Genomic DNA, 18,629 nt, shown 5'->3' on the forward strand with positions numbered 1-18,629 from the left:
ACCACAATACTTCATCTATAATAGTATTTTGTCACACATTTTACCTGCACCTCCTGCAATTTATTACATCTTATATTACACCTGAAGATAGTGCAGTTTTGATAGTATTTTGTTTAATTACCCAACTCTACTTGTGACTATAGAGGGGCAAAAGTAAACTCTACACAATTCAATAACTGAAATCCATTCCATATGTTTGTGTTCAGTCAATTATGATTGCCAGCTTCATGCTGGCTTATCTGTGTATAGTGAAAAAGACAAACTAGTCGTTAACTTACATGACTCCTACAGAGAGTAAGAAGAAAAATGGTTGATAGAAGAGGAGATTCAAGCAGCAAATGTCACCAACATTACTCAAAAACACAGCATATATGCCTTTATCAAGACAAACCTCCTGCTAACAAACCAATTTAGTCAAAAATACTTGAGTGGCAGACAATAGAACCAAACTTGGAGATTCTGTGTTTCTATCACACACGCACATGTATACACAACTGCAATGTGTGGGCTGTGAAGTCTAACTTGGCACAGAAGACAGGAAGAGAGACATGAGAGAGGAGAGGACCTCATTATGCAACCTTTAAAGGTACGGGGTGAGTCAGAGAGGGAAAGAGAAAAAAAAAAGAGAGAGAGAGACTGATAACCTAACTGCTATATCCACTCTCCTCCCACCACCTCTGTTCATCTCCTACACCATACATTTATAAACCTATCTCCACTCTATTTGTGACTGCATCCCACTCACTGTACATAATCCCTTGTAGCAAACCTTTAGCACTGGGCTACAGGATGCTGACGTACAGAAGTGTGTATTTCAGTAAATGTGTAAGCATGTGCATGGGTATGTGCACGTGCGCAGCTGTATGTGTGGGTGTGTATAACTAAGTAGAAGAAAGGGAGAAAGAAAAAGAGGGGAGGAAGAGAAATGGTGATGTTGGCGAGGGGAGGTTGCTATTTTAGTCCTTCTATTAGAATGCTCATTACATTAGCCAAGCCAAACGACTGGAGCACGCGCGCGCACACACACACCTGACAGGCAGTGTTCCTGGACTGACTTTAGCGTTGTGATTCGTGTGTGTGTGTGCATGTGTGTGTGTGAGAGAGAGAAACTGACAGGGATGTAAAGAGCAGGGTGGAGCTGTGGCCTTAAACAATGCCGCTGGCCTGAACCACAGCCAACTGACAAGATGAAGTCAGCCTGGGAGAGCTGAGAGGGGCTTCACACTGCCATGTACACACACAAACACACACACACACACACACACACACACACACACACACACACACACACACACACACACACACACACACACACACACACACACACACACACACACACACACACACACACACACACACACACACACACACACACACACACACACACGCCTTATACAACTTTGACCGTTCCATTTTTTTAAGTAGGTGTAAGGAGTAAAGTGTGTGATATGGTCTCTGGTTAAAAGTAGTGTGTGGCTTTTTTTTCTCCCTGCCAAGTTATTGAATAAAGTTTCAATAAATTATTGAGTACCCCTCCCCTTGGAAATACTCTCTGGGGTCATTCCTGCACTTAACAATGTGCTCCTAGTCAATTCAGCCAGTTAAGTAAGGGGGTTTACAAGTATAAAATGCACTACAGCCCCTGATGAAAAAGTAGAGGCCTGCACAGTCAGCACATCAATTCCCTGCCATAATTAATTTTACAGGGTTCGGTAATTTATCTGTGCTGCTGACACATAAAGACGCTGGGAGGTGACAAAGACGACGGCATGGAAATGAACAGCTAACCACCATGTGCCATCTGAAAGCTGCTTTGCACAGGAGTGCTAGCCTTCTACCTACTGGTGTTTAAGAGTTTGAATAACTTTCTGATATGCCTCTCTGTTTTCTGCAATCAAACGCTGTCCACAGTCAGCAGGTGACGCATTCTGTAACACAGTTCATTGTTCAGACATGCAAATATGCATGCTGATCCGACCTGACACTAGACTTGTATAGACATAAGAGAGCCTGATTAATTAACGAAAATAGCTCACTGTGCGCTCAAATGGAGCTTACAAGTGAGAACGCAAGTGAGACAGACAATGGGACGCTAATGTTCTTGAAGTCCAATTTTGAGAAGATAACAGAGAGTGGGCTCGACAGAAAGGATAACTGATGGCTCATCGACAAGTATAATTGAAATACATGAAAGCATCTAAGTGATGGAGGGAAAAAAAATGTTATAGCTGTTGAAAAATCTCTTTTTATCATTTTAAAGTAATTCACATTGTGAGATGAAGAAAAATGAAGAATCTGAGGAGGATGACATGGTGGACAACATGGAGGTTGTTGCAGATTGGCAGTAAGGCAGTGAATTATCCCATTTCATCAACAACTACCCATATACTGTACAAATTATGTGAGCAGAGATTCCACTGTAGTCCTGTGCAGAAGGTGCATAATTCTGAACATGACCAGAACACTGTGGCAGTTGTCTGAAAATTTGCCGGTGAAGTGCCGATTCATAGTCTAGGATTTAAAATTTTCCCAGTGGTGGAACATTTATTTCCTGTGATTTACCAAATACTGCTCATTTACGAAGAGGAGGAAATTATTACAGAAAATGTTTCTCAAGTGCTGTAAGCTGGTGATCAAGTGTGGTAGCACCCAGGTATAAAGCAGTGAAGTATCTCCCCCCTGACTGACTGACCTGAATTTGCCTCTTGAGTGCTGGGAGAATAATACAATGTTAAAAATAAGCCAGTGACAGCTACAGTAGCTAGTGAGCTACAATGACAGTCACAGTGCCAGCATTTCATGCCACCATCGGTGCGCATTTCAACTGATCACACTTTCAACTGCTCTGCTCCCGATGTCAGCCGATGCACACTAATCTTACCCAGTCGTTTAGTGTGACAACTCTGGACACATGACAGCACAGTATACAGTGGGGTTGATATCAAGATTGCAGTTTGGTTCAAAAGCGCCGTCTGACAGCCTGCAGTCGTGTTAGCATTGCATCTGTCGTGCTATGTAGGGTGGGTCTTAAGAGATGTTTTGCAGGGATGCAGTCAGGAACAGAAAAACAAACAGATGCGGGAAAACAAGGAAATTTCCCTCTAGAACTAAACATGCCTGATTTTCATAAAATGACACTGCAAAAGAGAGATAGAGATTGCACAGGGCGTCAACTTTAAAAACCCATCGCTCTGGGCAGTATGAGAATAAACATGTACATCAAAAGAGTGCGTACCCGTTGCCACCTACTAGTTGCTGAAACACTTTATAAGGACCCAGTGCTCAAGCTAATCTTGGTTTGGTGAGGGCTCCTAATCAGGCTTCATTAGCCGAATGATGCCTCTATCAAGCCCCTGGGCACACGTAAACATGTTAGGACCGAGCACCACTGATGGTTTTATTAATGGCACTGATTATTTTTAGTGGCTGCTTCATGGCCTTAATACGGAGGGAGACGGCTGTGAATGGAGGAGCAGGTCAAGGATCACAGATTGTCTGGGGAGAAGCAGTGTGTGTGATGAAGTTGGTGGCATTTTGTTGTTGAGGCCCTGATACAGTGTCATGGGGGTGGTGTGCAAATGAGTTCACAGTTAAAAAGATTAAATTATATCAGCGTGTACAGAGATGCTTATCCCATAATGCATCATGGAATCAAAAACTTCTGTATTCCTTGGTGTAGGATACCCTGCACAAACACACACAAAACAAACAAATGCTTACCCCAGAGATATCAGCCACTCTGTGGATGGGAACCTCCTTCTTGCTGTGCAGCCCTTTTCCATTCTTGATGGCCCTGCAGTCAATCAGAACGCGCACACACACGCACACACACATGCACACACACATGCACGCGTCACCATCATAGCTCAAGCACCATCATAATACAGTGAGAAAGCATAACGCTGGAGGCTTAACCGGCCTAGAGAGATGGGAGCTCTTTGAGTAATCACCACAGACACAAAGAGGGGGCCATTCTGGCTCATGAAGCAGGATACAGTTTCATACCAGTTTCCCTTCCCTTAACTGCCATCACGGCTCAACTGGAGGTGCCGGAGGCGGATTTTGCCACACGGCTAATCTATAGGCTTGAAATGGAAAGTGGAAATGGTGTTGGGAAAAATGAGCATAAGGACGGAGGGACGAAGTAGGAGGGAGGAGAAAGGGAGGGATGGTGTGTATTTTCAGTGTGATTTAGCAATGATGACGGGTGCTTGCTGTGGGACAGAGCCTTAAGGGCTGATTGAGATGATGATGACCACATTTGGTCATGGTAGTGGAGGGGTTATGTCATCGTTAGGTCACTGAGATTTAGCCGTTCTCTTAAAGTTATTGTGTGTGAGTTTATATGTATGTGTGAATGTGTATGTAGGTGTCTTTTAACAGTCGGGAGGAGGTTCCTCGAAGGCTGCAGGCCATAGGTCTGGCAAAGTAAGGGCTAAAAACAAGATTGGAGCTATAGACAGACACCTTTCATCAGCTGTAATAACCCCCCCACCCAGGGACGAGAGAGAGAGAGAGAGAGAAAGAGAGAGATGATGGGGTGTAGAAGTAAAAGAAAAATGTGGAAATGCTGAATGAGAAAAGGGGGCAAGAGAGAGACACAAAAAGTAGGCAAATGGCCCATTACATGCCATGAGAGAAGGGGAGAGGAGAAGAGGTAACCCTGCATTGAAAGACTGTAGCTGTAACTACTCTAGCTAGCCAGCAGATCTTAATCTTTGACAGAGTAATAAGTTCCATACTAAATCTCTCCACCGCACTTCCATATAATTATATTCATAGGCATGTGTGAAGAGAAGCTCTGATTTAGCACCCAGGACTTAGGTGGGTGTATGTGTATTCAGACATGTGAAAGAAAAAAGGGCATGCACATGTATGAATGAGCGATGGATTGAGTGTGTGTGAAAGGGGACAATATTTCCTTTAGAAATTGAAGCTTGGAATGTGATAGGCTGCAAGTTATGATGGCAGCACCGCTAAAATAAATAATGAAAATAACTACAGGTTGCCTGACCTGTGCCAGGTTAGATGCTGGGCGAGCGCTTTTCCTTTTATTTGCTGAATGCCACCACAACACAGCAGCACCTTGACACAGAGTGCTTTTGCTGTTTGTAAAGCTGTGGGAAAACATTAGCAGTGCTTCAAGTCCCCAAAACACAGTAAAAATGTTTGGCTTCTTTTAAAAGCAAGCCTCAAGGTCATACCCATTTTTTCCACATCCCTAGAGCAAAATTTGTTAAGGTTATGCGCAGCTAGTGGATTTTGTGTGTGTGTGTGTGTGGAGAGAGTACAACATTTTCACTTAAAAGCAAAAGAATAGGTGCATGTATGTGTGTGACTGACTGGGTGTTTGAGAAAGAGGCTGTGTTTGTGTCAAAGTGCATACCTGTGTATGTTCATGTAAAAGTGAACGAGAACACATGCTTGTCAGTAAGAAGATACGTGTGCCTTTGACAGAAAGTAAGTGTGTGTTCCTCACCGTGCCTCAGCAGCCAGAAGTTCGTCGTAGTGGGAAGAGCGCTGGTCGTCATCCTGTCTGTATCTGATGACTGTGGCCAAGCCTTTACTGACCAGAGCCTCCGCTATGTTACTACAGGGAGGAAGAGACAGAATGAGATGTCCACCTTCTTTGTTATAAAACAACAAAAAAACATACTCCTTTATATTCTACATGAAGAGATGAAAGACTCATGGCTTCACCACAGAGTACCAACAAGCCAGCAGGGAGAGGGTAAGGGAGTGAGAAATACAAATAGAATAACAATAAGGTTTTTACAAAAACCCAAGGTCATTTTTCTTAGGAACCAAGGTCACTGATGTATTTGCAGAGCACATTTCTCTAACTAGATCCTCATAACGTTAAGAAGAGAGGATAAATGAAGGGATAGAGAAAGGAGATGTGTAGTGTTGTATGTGGCACTTAGTGGCTAATTCTTGGATATCCATGTTCCACTTAAAGTGTAGAGAGAGAGAGGAATGCAGTTAGAGGGAGAGCACCAACATGATGTCTTCAGAAATGAGTTTGTGATGGCGGATGCAATCACTTATACCCATATTGCAGGCATGGTAATTGAGACTATTTTGTTGTCGTCAAAGAAATGTTTTTTTACGGATCCCCTTCCCGTGTCCCAGTGGAAAAACAAGGAGATTGGAATGAACGAGGAGTACAGCAAGAGCAAGGCACAAAGACAGTTAAGACTGTTTTTTTTTTTTGTTTGTTTTTTTGTTTTTTTGTTTCATCTTTGCGGTTTTGATATTGCCCAAATTGAAATAAATTGAGCATTTCAAAGTGCCGGCAGCAATTTTCCTATAATGATCTTAGCATCTTCAAAGACACACACTCATACATACGCATATGAATCTGGCTGTAAAATCAACACAGCTTGGACTGCTAAACATTATCCTAAGTGGTGTAAACCACCTCCAAATTATTATTTTATAGGCGTTGCTTTAAAGGACGTCTTAATGATTACTCAGCTCACAAATGGAATTAAGGGTTTTGACCAAGTTCTCATTCCGGCCCCTACACACTTTCTCAGATGAATTTCTTGGTGTAAAAGTAAGAGTTACAATACATCCAACTCAAAGAAAACTTCCTCACACCCAGCACATGACCCTGGAGTTATTATGATGAAAGGGAAAGAAGTCAGCACCAATCAGGATTGCTTCGGTTACCATCCTCCTTCCCCTATTGCTCGAAGCCACTTCCCCTTATCACCTCCATACAGTGATGTGTATAACGTTGGCCAATTATAATCTTAGGTGAGCTCCAACAACTCTCAAGCAGCCCGTTTTTCCCAACACATGCTACCAAGCACCAAGTCTCTCACCAAGGGGAGAAATTGAGAGAAATATTGTACACCACAAGACGAGGTCAACCAACTTCGAAACCTCCATCCCACTGACCACTATGCCCTCTGCCCCCACGCCTCCCAGCACCCAAGGGTCGCCCAGCCAACTGTTGTCCATGGAGCAGAGCTGCTGGCATAGTTCTCTAATGCTGGCCCGTAATTGGCTAGTCCTGAGGCCAGGTCCTGACCTCTGTGTACGCCCATGCTGTTAGATGTTAACAAGACGAGAGGTTTGATGACAGGGAGAAAGGGAGATTGTGGGGAGGAAGGGGTGGGTTCATTTCAAGTCATGAGGTGTTAAAGCTTCTCTATCCTGTTTTGATGAAATTTGAACCCCTGAATAGTTTTCATAAGTGTATATCCTGGGTACTGTGTAAAATAAAAATAAAAAGAAATCACTCTTTCAAAACAGCATTTGAAGCTAGAAAATAATTGCTTTCGTTGGGGCAGCTCCTACCCATCAAATGTAAAATACAAAGAAGCACTTTCAGGTTGCTTTTTGATTCATGACGAGATTAGAAGTTCTAAGCATTTACAAGTGATTATTCGCTGTCCTCCAACATCAGGCGAGCTACACTTAAAAGCTTTGCTCAGAGAGACAGCCGCAGGAAGAGAATGAAATGTGAAAGACAAATCTCCCTCACATTGACAAATTGCACATGCCCTATTAAGAACATCTGTATGTCCGTCACAAGATTCTGCTGGAAGCTTCAGGTAGTGTGTATACAGAAATACATAGCATGTTTACTTGTTATCTAGCAGGCTATGTTTATAAAAGCTAGATGGTTTTGGCTGGCATCTAGTTATATAGAGCAAACTGCAAAACAAAATCACTTAGGACAGAACAGTCAATGGCAGTAAGACATTTCAGGTGTTCAGGTTCAGGTTCCCATTTACTTACATGCCGCCAATTGTGACTGTAGCGCAGGTGCGTTCTGGGAATGCAGGGGTGCTTTCTCCTGCGCCAGTCGCTGCTCTAATGTAGTCCACTGTCACGTTGACCTGGTGAGGCACACAGGGAGGGGAAGAGGTCAAAAACAAACACGCCCAGAGTACTGAGACAAGCTGAAGGCAACAGCGGGTACTCAATAGTTAGCAGTGTTTGGAGTGTTTTTTTGTTGAGTTGGTTGGCATCGTTTGGTGTGTGTGTGTCCTAGTTCCCAAGGTCACCCCCAGTCAGTGTGAATCACGTCAGGCAGCACTGTAGATGTCCCTAGAGGAGCAGTATCAACGCGCGCACACACACACACACACACACACACACACACACACAGTCAAAGGGAACAGTGATAGAACTCATATGACCCTATACTGTGTGTTCCAACACAGCTCCCTAGAGACAGACTCCAATCCACCCACCCTGAAGATACAATTTTGTCGCTCAGCAGTATGTGTGAGCTTGTGTGTGTGTGTGTGTGCTCACAGCCATCTGATTGGGGAAGGCCTACTACATGGGCCAGATACAGGCAGACAGGCAGACAGTGCTAACAGCAGGGATGCAGCAATACCAGTACCCACGATCAGCAGATAAAGAACTATGTGTCAGCCGAGTCAGACAAGTGTGATGGGAGGAAAAAAATGCAGGAATCTGGGTCTGCATCACCGCTTGCCATCGTGGCATAGACACAAGGCAAGCAGTGAACGAGACAACAGAGACAAGGCTATTATGGGGACATGAAAGAGACGCCACCCAGGACAGTGAAAGACAACAGCTTGTCATTAATCTAAGTGCTGGACAGGACGAGGACAAGGCAATGTGGACTGGAGAAGAGCAGCACTCCCGTCTATGCAGGATGGATGTGTTTTCTGCACATAGCTCGGCTTGGAAGCCCTGGATTTACTCCCCACAGGAAGTGAAAATAAGAAGATGCTGGAGGAAGGATTATGTTTTTTTAGATAATAGAGGTGGCTGTGTTTTCTATACATACAAGTATGTTTTCAAAAAAGCTATATTAAAACAAGGAGAGGTGTTAGTGAGTTATAGGTGTCACTCAACTCTAAAGCCTGAAAAGGAAGAAAATCCCAGTTTATTTCAAGGGCGTAGCTGATGAGCCCACATGCATCTGCTTGATTTTGATGTTGTGTTCAGCCTCACAAATTGGATTCAACATCTCCTTATAAGCAACATTAATACTGCCTATATCCTGAATGCCCCTCATATTATCAACAGAATTGGTTTGCGATCCTCTCAACCGAAGTAAATTGTGCTGTGTCCTTCCTTTTTAAACACACTCAATTGCATTCATTTTGTAACCATGCAAATAACCCATCCTTAATTCTTTTATCCGTGCTGCCCCATGAAAACTTCTCATTTCCTCATAACCCAGGCACAACAGGGTTTCATGTCTATTCAGCCTTATCAACAAGTGAAGCTGTTTATATGAGGAAATATCCTTTGTTTGTGTAGTACTTCTTCTGTTAGTTATATTTCTGTTTAATGGGTGTGCATGGCCAGACATGTGAAATGAGGTAAGCGAGAAATGGGAGAAGAGTCCATGAAATGAAAAACAGGATTACAAGTCAGCTTGAGAGAAGAAAATGATAAGAGTAGAATCAACATAAGGAGATAAAGAAACAAAAAGAAGAAGATATGAAGAGAGCAAGGCAGGAGAATAGTGGAGCAGAAAAGCAAAATATATTGTCAGATTCCATAAGCCGCGAACCCAGAACACCAGTGTTTCCCCATTAAGCGAGGTGATGATAGATTAAAAGCTTTGACAAAGCGATGTTAGATTAGAAGAGTTCCAGGCCCATTCTCCACGGGCCATCTAGCCGATCTCCTGATAAGGCAAAGCCATCTATAAGAAACCCCTAGAGGAGAGAGGGAGGGCAGGGAGGAGGCGATGGATGGACTGTAGGGTGGGGGGACTGATGAGGAGGATAGCAGGAGGAGCAAGAGACAAAATGTTTTTATTCAGCTGAAAGGACAAGTAGTATAGGGAGAGCCAGTTCACTGTGCCAGAGAACACGTTTGTTCGGTGTATTCAGAGATTGTGCGCCTGTGTGTGTCAAAGGACAGGCTATGTGTAATTCGGTGTTTTTGCACAACCATGTACAGTATTTAGAGGCCTGTATATACAACTAAATGCGTGTTTGCATGTGTATATGTACTATCTTGTCACCTCCATAGCACACTAGGTGTTACATAGAGAGAAAGAATCCACCATGTCAACAGGACAGCAATTCCTCCAATATGGAGATGTGGCAGGTCCTCTACAGGCAAATCTGTGAGGCCAACCCAAGACCTAGAAGCAAGAAGTGCCACTACAAAATCACCTTAAGCAGACCCTAAAAAGCTGTGGTGTATAAAACCCAGAGACCTGGAATATACAGCTAGTAGCTCTCCGGCATCAGGTTGTGTGTGTGGCATGGGACCATCAAGGCACTCCAAATATAAGAAAATGTAGCAACAAGGAAGGAAATATTGAAAAGCATTTATGGTAATGGCTAAATCATTAAAACCCAGCATGTTTCAACCACTGTTGGTCTTCATAAGGGCTTTAAAGCAGTCAATGCCATTTGTGGCCTCACCTACATGTGGAAACTGCCCTGGACCTCACAATCACCTTCAGTGGCACTGTTGACAACAGCAGAAGCCTCAACACTTCACCAACGCATCTCTGAACAAACTTGATATTTGGCAGCAATGAACTGCCATAAGCAAGTACGTAAGCAATAACAATGCTGTAAAGTTGTTCCAGTATTCCAGTGTTACCAATAATATAGAGAGGTTTTGATTTGGACGGTCTTGATGAACAATTTTAATACAAATTGAGACAGTCACTTTTTGAGAAAAGTAACACTATAATATACATACAAATTATTACAAAATGGAAAATAACAGTACTTGTAGAGGAAACCGTTTTTAAAACACAGTACTGGACATTTTAGATACTACAGGAAGACCTTCAGGTGATATTTTTTTTTACAACACAAATGCGTACACCCATGTGGGCAGCCTCCAACTACCCCTTGGATGTTAGCCATGTTTAGACAACTAGATGCTGGATGAGGTATGGATTTGTAAAAAAAAAATCTGCTTGACACTTGAAGTAGTCTTGAAGTAGCTAAGAAAGAGAGGGAAGTAGGAGCAATGGATGGAAGGAAAAGGAAAGAACAGGGAGGGAGAGCAAGAGAGGGAAGAAGAAAGAAAAAGTGTGTGCAAGAGAGTGATGTGCTGAAGTTGCTGCGATGTTGTTAGCAGGCTGTAACAGCAGCTGGCTATCATTTAATGAAGGGATCCATGCTGGAAGGAAGAAACCTCAGGCTGGGAGAGAACAACCCAGCGAAGATGAGGACGAGGAGGAGGTAGGGAGAGCCCCATCTGGATTTTGAACCATGGGACCTGGTGACGCTTGGGTCTACATGCTTTGCTTCTGCTTGAACGCACGCACCTCAAGTTTTCCACCAAATCAAGACTCAGTAACACACACACACACACACACTACATCAAATGCTGCATCACACACACTGCATTCTCTCTCTGCATGCACACATACGCCAATAAGAGGGGAAAACTCTGGCACACGCAGTACTACACAAGCGGCTGCATAACAGGAGCCACTTTGAGCATGCAGGATTATCCAAATGTGCTCAACCCTGATAAGTGGCTTAATGCAACATTTCCATTGGATTTTTTTTCTGCTGAGGCTGAGACCCAGGCGCACAAGAAGCACTACTTATAAAGTTAGCCAAATCAAGCTTTTTGGGATTATGTCACCGAGCAAGCACTGCCATTTCAATGGTGGGGGGGCTGTATATGAGAGGGAGAGAGACAGACAGATGGGGAAACCAAGAGAGAGAGAGAGAAAGAGAGGGACTGAAATAAAAGGAAAATGCCTTGGGGCAGATTTAGACTACCTTAATTAGCCCCAGTACAAGTGAACTTTTCAAGTTCTGATGTATCACACAGCTCTAAAATGACAAGGAAAAAATAGAGATTAAAAAACAGAAAAAAGAAATCAGTAGGGATCAGGAGACCTCCACTGAGATGAGATGGACTCAAGCATTTAGGGGTCAGTCTCTCGTGGTTGATGCTGTGAGTGGGAAAGGACTTTTCATCACCACCTGTAGCTGTGAACTTGCCTTTCAAAGTCCAGCCCAGGTATTGCAAAAATCCTTTTCTGCCTCTAAACAGCTATCAGATACTGACTCTGCTTGGAAGAGAAAGGTAGCCTTTTCAATATGGATATTAGATACGCATCATAAAAGATCAAAAGCACCACATTCTCCGTATAGATGAGGAGTAGGGAAGCTAGAAAAAAAAAAAAACCTTTAATGTAGCTTTTATTCTCCTAAAGCGAAGCGATGGCATTAGGGTTTTGAGCTTTAGCTCAGCACACTGAGACTCATAGTTTATGCTTAGTCACGTCCTAGAAGGTTTAGTCAAGGGAAAATCTGCTTGTTTCCTCAGTGGTCCTATGTGTTGCACTCTTACACAGCCTATGAACTTGAATATTTTTAAAGGGAAGGGGAAAGAAATACCTGTGATGTCTGCAAACTGAACCCTGTGATTGGACAATTAGCTTTTGTCAGGCCCTGCTCGAGTTAGATGATACACCTTTTTCAATGTGACAGCAAATCTGGAGTCACGCTTCTGAACATGACTCTAGTTTCCCACTTCCCCTTCCTAATTCAGGGAAGACAGAGATGAGAGTGAAAGTATTCCCCCTAAATCCACTGGGTCAAGTCCCAATTACCCCACCAATGAGGTAAAAAGCTTCCGTCTAAGCTTGAGTCGGGAAAAGGAAAAAAAAAAAGATAAAAGTGGAGGGAGCTCTCTTGAGCAGAAATTCAGTGAAAGCAGTGGTCTTAGAGTCTTCAACTAATGCTTAATGCTCCAAATCTGCCTCCATGGCACTTAGTGTTCTGAGACAGGATGGCAGTAAGTGGGTCGACTCAACGCTTCTTCTTGGTGCAGTGCAACGTCCATCAACAATTTTACGTACCAACCCATGTCTGATGTGACAGCTCAAATAAGCCAAGATAGCACAGATTAATATTGAAGCCTTAAGGGTTAAGTATTATGCCCACAAATGAACATATTCACCATAGTAATACTGCAATCATTTCACCCTGCCTGTTCCATGTTGCCACGAAAAAAGTGCAGCTTAAACCTTCAAAAACATAATCATAGTCTTTGAGGTTCTACAATTACTAAGAAGAAAACAAAAGGGTGAATGAGAGTTTTTTTTCTGAACTCGAGCCTTGTGTCTCAAAAACAATGAAAAGGAATTGGAGGGAAGCAACGTTCCAAAGCTGTTCCTTTATTGACTTTGCAGAGTGAGGTGAGAGAAGGCTACACTGCTGGCAAATGGTTGAGGGCTCTCCACTCAAATCTAACTCTCTTCAAACAGCTATAAGCACACACTGGGGAGACCCACCTTCAATACTCATCTGCTACACAAGCATACAGTTTTGTATATATTCAGCTTAATGATTAAGGAGGAAAGTGAGAGCCCAGATAAACTGAAGGTCTTGGGAGAATAGCCAAGCAAAGAAAAAATAAAAGAAAAAGGGAAAAAAAAAAAAAAAAAAACATTAGGTAACACTTCCCATACAGCACAGCACAGGTCTCTTCATAATAGACATGCTTTCCGATGCAACTTTCAGTGGTGGCTGCTAACTGTAATGGCTTTGCTGTGTGCACATAGTGTAATCAACTGCAATCTTAGCAGGGACAAACAATGCCAGGATGATTAATAATGTGTTTAGCGCAAAAGCAAATGTGAACATGGTGATTGGATCAACAGGGTGGACAGAAGCGTCCACCTCTCCGTAGCTCATAAAGAGCACCAGCCAAGCAGAAAATCTGCAAAACACTCTATAAAAACCAAAGCACACACACATGTTCTACACACATACACACACTCATGAAGTGCATATTCTATCAACATGCAGACACACCAACTCACTGGTGAAAACATGAATTTTCTGACCACACTTAAAACACTAACTCTACCTGACATGTGCACAATCACACACACATTTCTCCAAAATACACACTACAAACAAGGATTTGCCTGAGGCGCAGAAACATTTTAGCTGAGTTGATTTTTGAAACACCCTTGAGTGTAGGCAAGTGATTTTAAATTTAACCTGACATAAAAATCAGCAAACATAGTTGTAAGATAAGTTAGATATTTTGTGTGTGTGTGTGTGTGTGTGTGTGTGTGTGTGTGTGTGTGTGTGTGTGTGTGTGAGACAAAGTCGGATGTTAACAAGGTAAGAGCTGAAGACGGTAGGAGAGGAACCACTGGAGAGGTGAAACTTATTACCAAGTAGTGCATGATGGTTATATAATTTTATTCCAGTAACACTGCACCCATTCCCAGGGTTGCATGCCATTTTGGCTACAGAGCATTAACGCTTAATGGCCACTGAGTAAGGGTGTGTGTGCACATACATGTGTGGTGGACTGTCTCTGAACCACAGAGTACAGTAAAAAAGGACACACACACACATATGAAACTTTGCATTGCATTTATCTAGATGCATATGCACACATTCACAGGCCAATGCGTTTTAATAGGGACAAGATGAACATGTCATTTTACCAGCAAGCTCAACCAGGAACTTATCATACAGCTAAATATAAGGCCTGGTGTTATGACCCAGCATTATACGCAATTTATTCACATGCTATGGACACATTTTGTTATGGTGCTTTTACACCTTGACGAAGCTGTGCACTCTTTAATCCCTTCATTGCCTCCCTCAAACCCCTTCAGACTGGGTTCAGAAATCACAAATAAACAGCGGAATCATTATTTTCGCTTCACTCGTCAACGGCCAGCTTGCGGCTGAATTCTCTGTCATTAAAAAAACATTAACGAGGATGATTAAAATGACTGTGATGAGAGGCTGGGATATGGATATGAACCTCACTCCTGTGCTGAATGCCAAGAAGAACTCTCCTGGTTCTTGGCTTTGGATGTGTGCACGCATTTGTGTTTCTCAGTCTGTGCTGTATATTTACTTCTGCTCTGCACCCTTATAAAAAGGTGTGTTTGACAGGAACATTTGTTCTGTCTAATGTCTGAGTGCTGTGCTTTTTCACCCTTGCATCCCTTACAATTGTTTGTAATAGTACCACTCAAGGTATTTATGCCTATTCTTCTGTTGCACTCATTTTAATAACATCAGGCAAATATGTAGAGAGTAACGTTTTGTGGTATTGTCATTGGCGTGAAAATGTCCTCCACCATTTGATTTTCAGCATCTTTGCACATTTTTCACACTTGGTCAGACTTTAGTTTGATCCTTTTTGGAATACAAAGGGTGAAAGGAGCAAGCCCACTCGGCATACTCTACGTATAAACATTAAGCCTTACTGGAGGGACTTGGTATAAGAAGAACCTGTGTGCAGGAAACTATATTCTGATGTAATGGTCAAAGTCTGTTAGGTTTAAATTGGGCACAGCTTGTGAAATCAGACTACACTGTTAATTTTGAGAGTTTGGTTTTTAATGCCTGAGGAAGGCATGTTGGATCTATGTGATATAAACTGTATAAATGTCAGAAGCACCAAATATTGGTATAATTTTTTTGACATCCACAGACAATGAGCAGGCACTCAAGCAGCAGTTGCATGTTTGTGTGAAGCAGCTTTTCCACAACAATGTGCATCTAGATTGGTGCCAACTCAACGGGGTGCCCTCGTGCTCAGCACCATGGCTACTTCTCTTTAGCTAAACGTTGAGTCCTGCTGGGTCAGATGTGTATAAATCACAGTGAGCCCCAGGGTGTAGGGCCAAGCAGATCAATAGACACAAGAGGGGGAAATCAACACTGCTTGTTTTAAGGGGCAGCCTGGCCAATAGCAAGCCCCAGGGCATCAACCTTGGGTACTTTGTATTCACACTGAGCGAGTGAGAAATAGACATTGGGGCTTTGGAGATGAAGATCGGGCAAAAGTGTTGAACAACTGATGAGGGAAAAAGGGTGTATTTACTGCCCCTGGAAGGGGGCAGGGGGCTCTTCATGCTTTCCATCATTTTCTCCAAGTTTTCAAGTGAATTTCACAGGGGTATTGTTTCATTCCTCAACAACCAATTAGAGGCAATCATGGTGATTCACATACCAGCACCCCAGATCAGAACTCCAGCTGCCCTGGGGTTCTCCATGGCAACAGAGTAAATGGGAGCTATAAAGGGTCATAACTATTTCTTACCTTTTTCCCGATCAGCTTCTTCCTCATGAACTCACGGGCCTCAAACATGTAGGGGATGTCATAGAGCGGACGGAAACGTTTGTCTTTGTCCTTGTTCTTCTCCTGGAAGAGATGGGAAGAGCGAGACAGAGAAAGAGAGAGAGATAGAAGGACGGAGATGTAAGTGAGGAGATCAGGAAGAGGATGTGGGAAAGAAGAGGAGAGTTGATAAAATGGAGGGAGAAAGAAAGATGGGGAAGGAGAAAGTTATTCACTTGTTTATGGCAAATCTGTGTAGCTCAATGCATTCTTTGCAGATGTAGGTCTTTGAAAAACCAATGCATGCACACATCCCCACTGACACATACACACACACACATACAATCAGCTTTTTGTTCCCTCATCCCCTCTCCCTCAGTCCTGTTGCATGGAGGACACAGACTCTGAACCCAACACAGCATATTCTAGCAAAAATGGCAGTCTCTCACACAAACACACAACTCAAAGATAAACAGCCCCATTGCTTTCAATGCCGACACATATATACCCATGCCTCGACAAAATAAAAAAAGAGAAACTAAGTACACAGCAAGGACACACAGATGGAACCAGCGAAGGAATACACACTTTCTGTTAAACAGATGCACAAAAGCAGGCTGACACCATAACTGCACACACATATACACAGATATTGTCACACGTACACTCACACAGCCACACACAAAAACTTGCCTCAATACACTCACCCACTCTCTGACAGGAGCAGGCCACAAATAGAACCTATTTGCATTTTCAAAGGAGGCTGAGGTTTTTGTGTCACTCCCAGTATCAGAGAGACAAACACACACACGCACACAAACACAGTACAGTGGCAGGTGCCGTTTTGGAGGGACGTGATAAAAAATATATATAATACAGCAAATGACAAAGATGCAATGGGAAAATAAATGACAGGCACTAAAAGGCAGAATAAGGCTATGAATGACAATACCAGTGTGTTTGCCTCCCCTGCCCCTCCCACACCATGAGCGCCATTATTATCTGTTGTACACACGTAAGTAGTAACCCCCCCCAAAACACACCCACAGGGCTGGATTGACTTCAATTCTACTCTTCTTCTGGGTTTTTTAATCCCTCTCTGGTTGATCCGTGCTGCTAGGTGTGGCACACAGCTGGCTGGATGAAAATGGACAGGAGAGGGAACACTTGGAGAAAGGATGTGTGCAAACATTTTGTTTGTGTTAGAGGATGTGTCCAAACACACAAGCTCATGACTATTTGAGGTCTTTGGGACACATCTCAGGGGAAAGGGTCCCTCAGTGACAAACTGAAAGCCAGTAAATTTAAAAAAACAACCACGCATCCTCGGCTAAGAAACACTTGAATGACAGACAATTTTCCTTTCAAAATAATAGTCAAGAGTGTTGGCTAAACTGTGACGACACAGAAGGCTTGTCGGATTTTCCCTGGTAAAGGAGCTCTGACAACCACTGAATCCACCAGCCAACAGAGTTCCTTTAACTTTGGCCACAATGTAATAACCTCTGAGTCTAATAGCTTTTCCCCTCTTCCTTTTCCCACTCCCTCGCTCCCATTTCCCTTCGTTTTAGCTATCAGAGTCAGAGCAGCATGGAACCTCAGAGGTGAGTTAATCTCATACATGGCCGGTAGAAATCCCCTGCCGCTCAGCCAAGAGCCGTTGTCCTTCATTTTGTGTCTGTCGGGGCTTATTGTTGGGGTCTTTCATCCCTACCAGTCGGATGCAGTGGGATGATGGGGCCTTTAGGAGCACTGCCAGGCAAGAATCCTCCATTTTGCGCCTGAGCGGTGGACTTAGCACTCCATTGCAGAAGATGAGGACAACTTTTACTAGATGTAGACTGTTTGGCGAAAATCCTCCATTTTGGATCTGGGGTGGCCTATATTCCATTAAAGAAGAATTCACACAGTGTGTCTCGGGAGGTTCTTACATAACCATTCATAGTAGCCTTTCATTTTATGTCTACTGGGGGGCGATTAGTGCACAGACAGACACTGGTCAAGATGGTGACACAACCTTACCAGAAACAAGTAGAGAATGGAAATAAGAGAAAGAGAGGGAGAGACTAAAAATACGAAAGTAGAAATCATTTCCAGCTAATGAGGTGTTTCAAGGTGGAAAGCGAACCATGTCAGAGAGGGCAAAGAGTGTAAATGTCAGCTCTACATGCCAATTAGACACAAGAAGTATAGATGGAGAGAAGGAGTACAAAAGGTACTTGTCCTGCTTCCTTTAGAAGCTCTGCAGGGAGAAGAAAGAGGCTGTGAGAGGAAGACAGCAACGAGAAAGACAGACAAAGAGGGCTAGAAATGATGGACAGAAATAAGTTGCAAGTACAAAAAACTAGAGGAGAAACTAAAGGAAAAGTGGCAACCAAAAACAGATGCAGGCACAAAGTTGGTTTTGGTGGTGATCATAGTCTCCATACTAAAATTAGCCAACATTCATGCCCAATCTGATAAACTGACCTTGTCTGAGCTGGTAGTATTCTGGTCACTATGGCAATGACAAGCAAAAAGGTGAGGGTGAGACTACGTTTAAAACAAAAAGAGAGCTATTGGCTTTAAAAGGGCACCCATCAAGAGCT

At 43.1% G+C, this 18,629-nt stretch overlaps 1 protein-coding gene across 1 annotated transcript in view; it reads right to left on the reverse strand.

The window, feature by feature from the left end:
* Positions 1-18,629, reverse strand: part of snd1 (staphylococcal nuclease and tudor domain containing 1) — a 191,369-nt gene that overhangs the window by 143,780 nt on the left and 28,960 nt on the right. Inside the window, exons 11-14 of the mRNA XM_030045402.1 lie at positions 16,024-16,125; positions 7,753-7,853; positions 5,480-5,590; positions 3,721-3,793 (exon numbers count right to left, since the gene is read on the reverse strand). Coding sequence (XP_029901262.1) covers positions 3,721-3,793; positions 5,480-5,590; positions 7,753-7,853; positions 16,024-16,125 — 387 coding nt within the window. The remainder of the gene's footprint in view (positions 1-3,720; positions 3,794-5,479; positions 5,591-7,752; positions 7,854-16,023; positions 16,126-18,629) is intronic.

Source organism: Myripristis murdjan, chromosome 23 (assembly GCF_902150065.1).
Source record: "Myripristis murdjan chromosome 23, fMyrMur1.1, whole genome shotgun sequence".
In the NCBI taxonomy this organism is placed as follows: domain Eukaryota; kingdom Metazoa; phylum Chordata; class Actinopteri; order Holocentriformes; family Holocentridae; genus Myripristis; species Myripristis murdjan.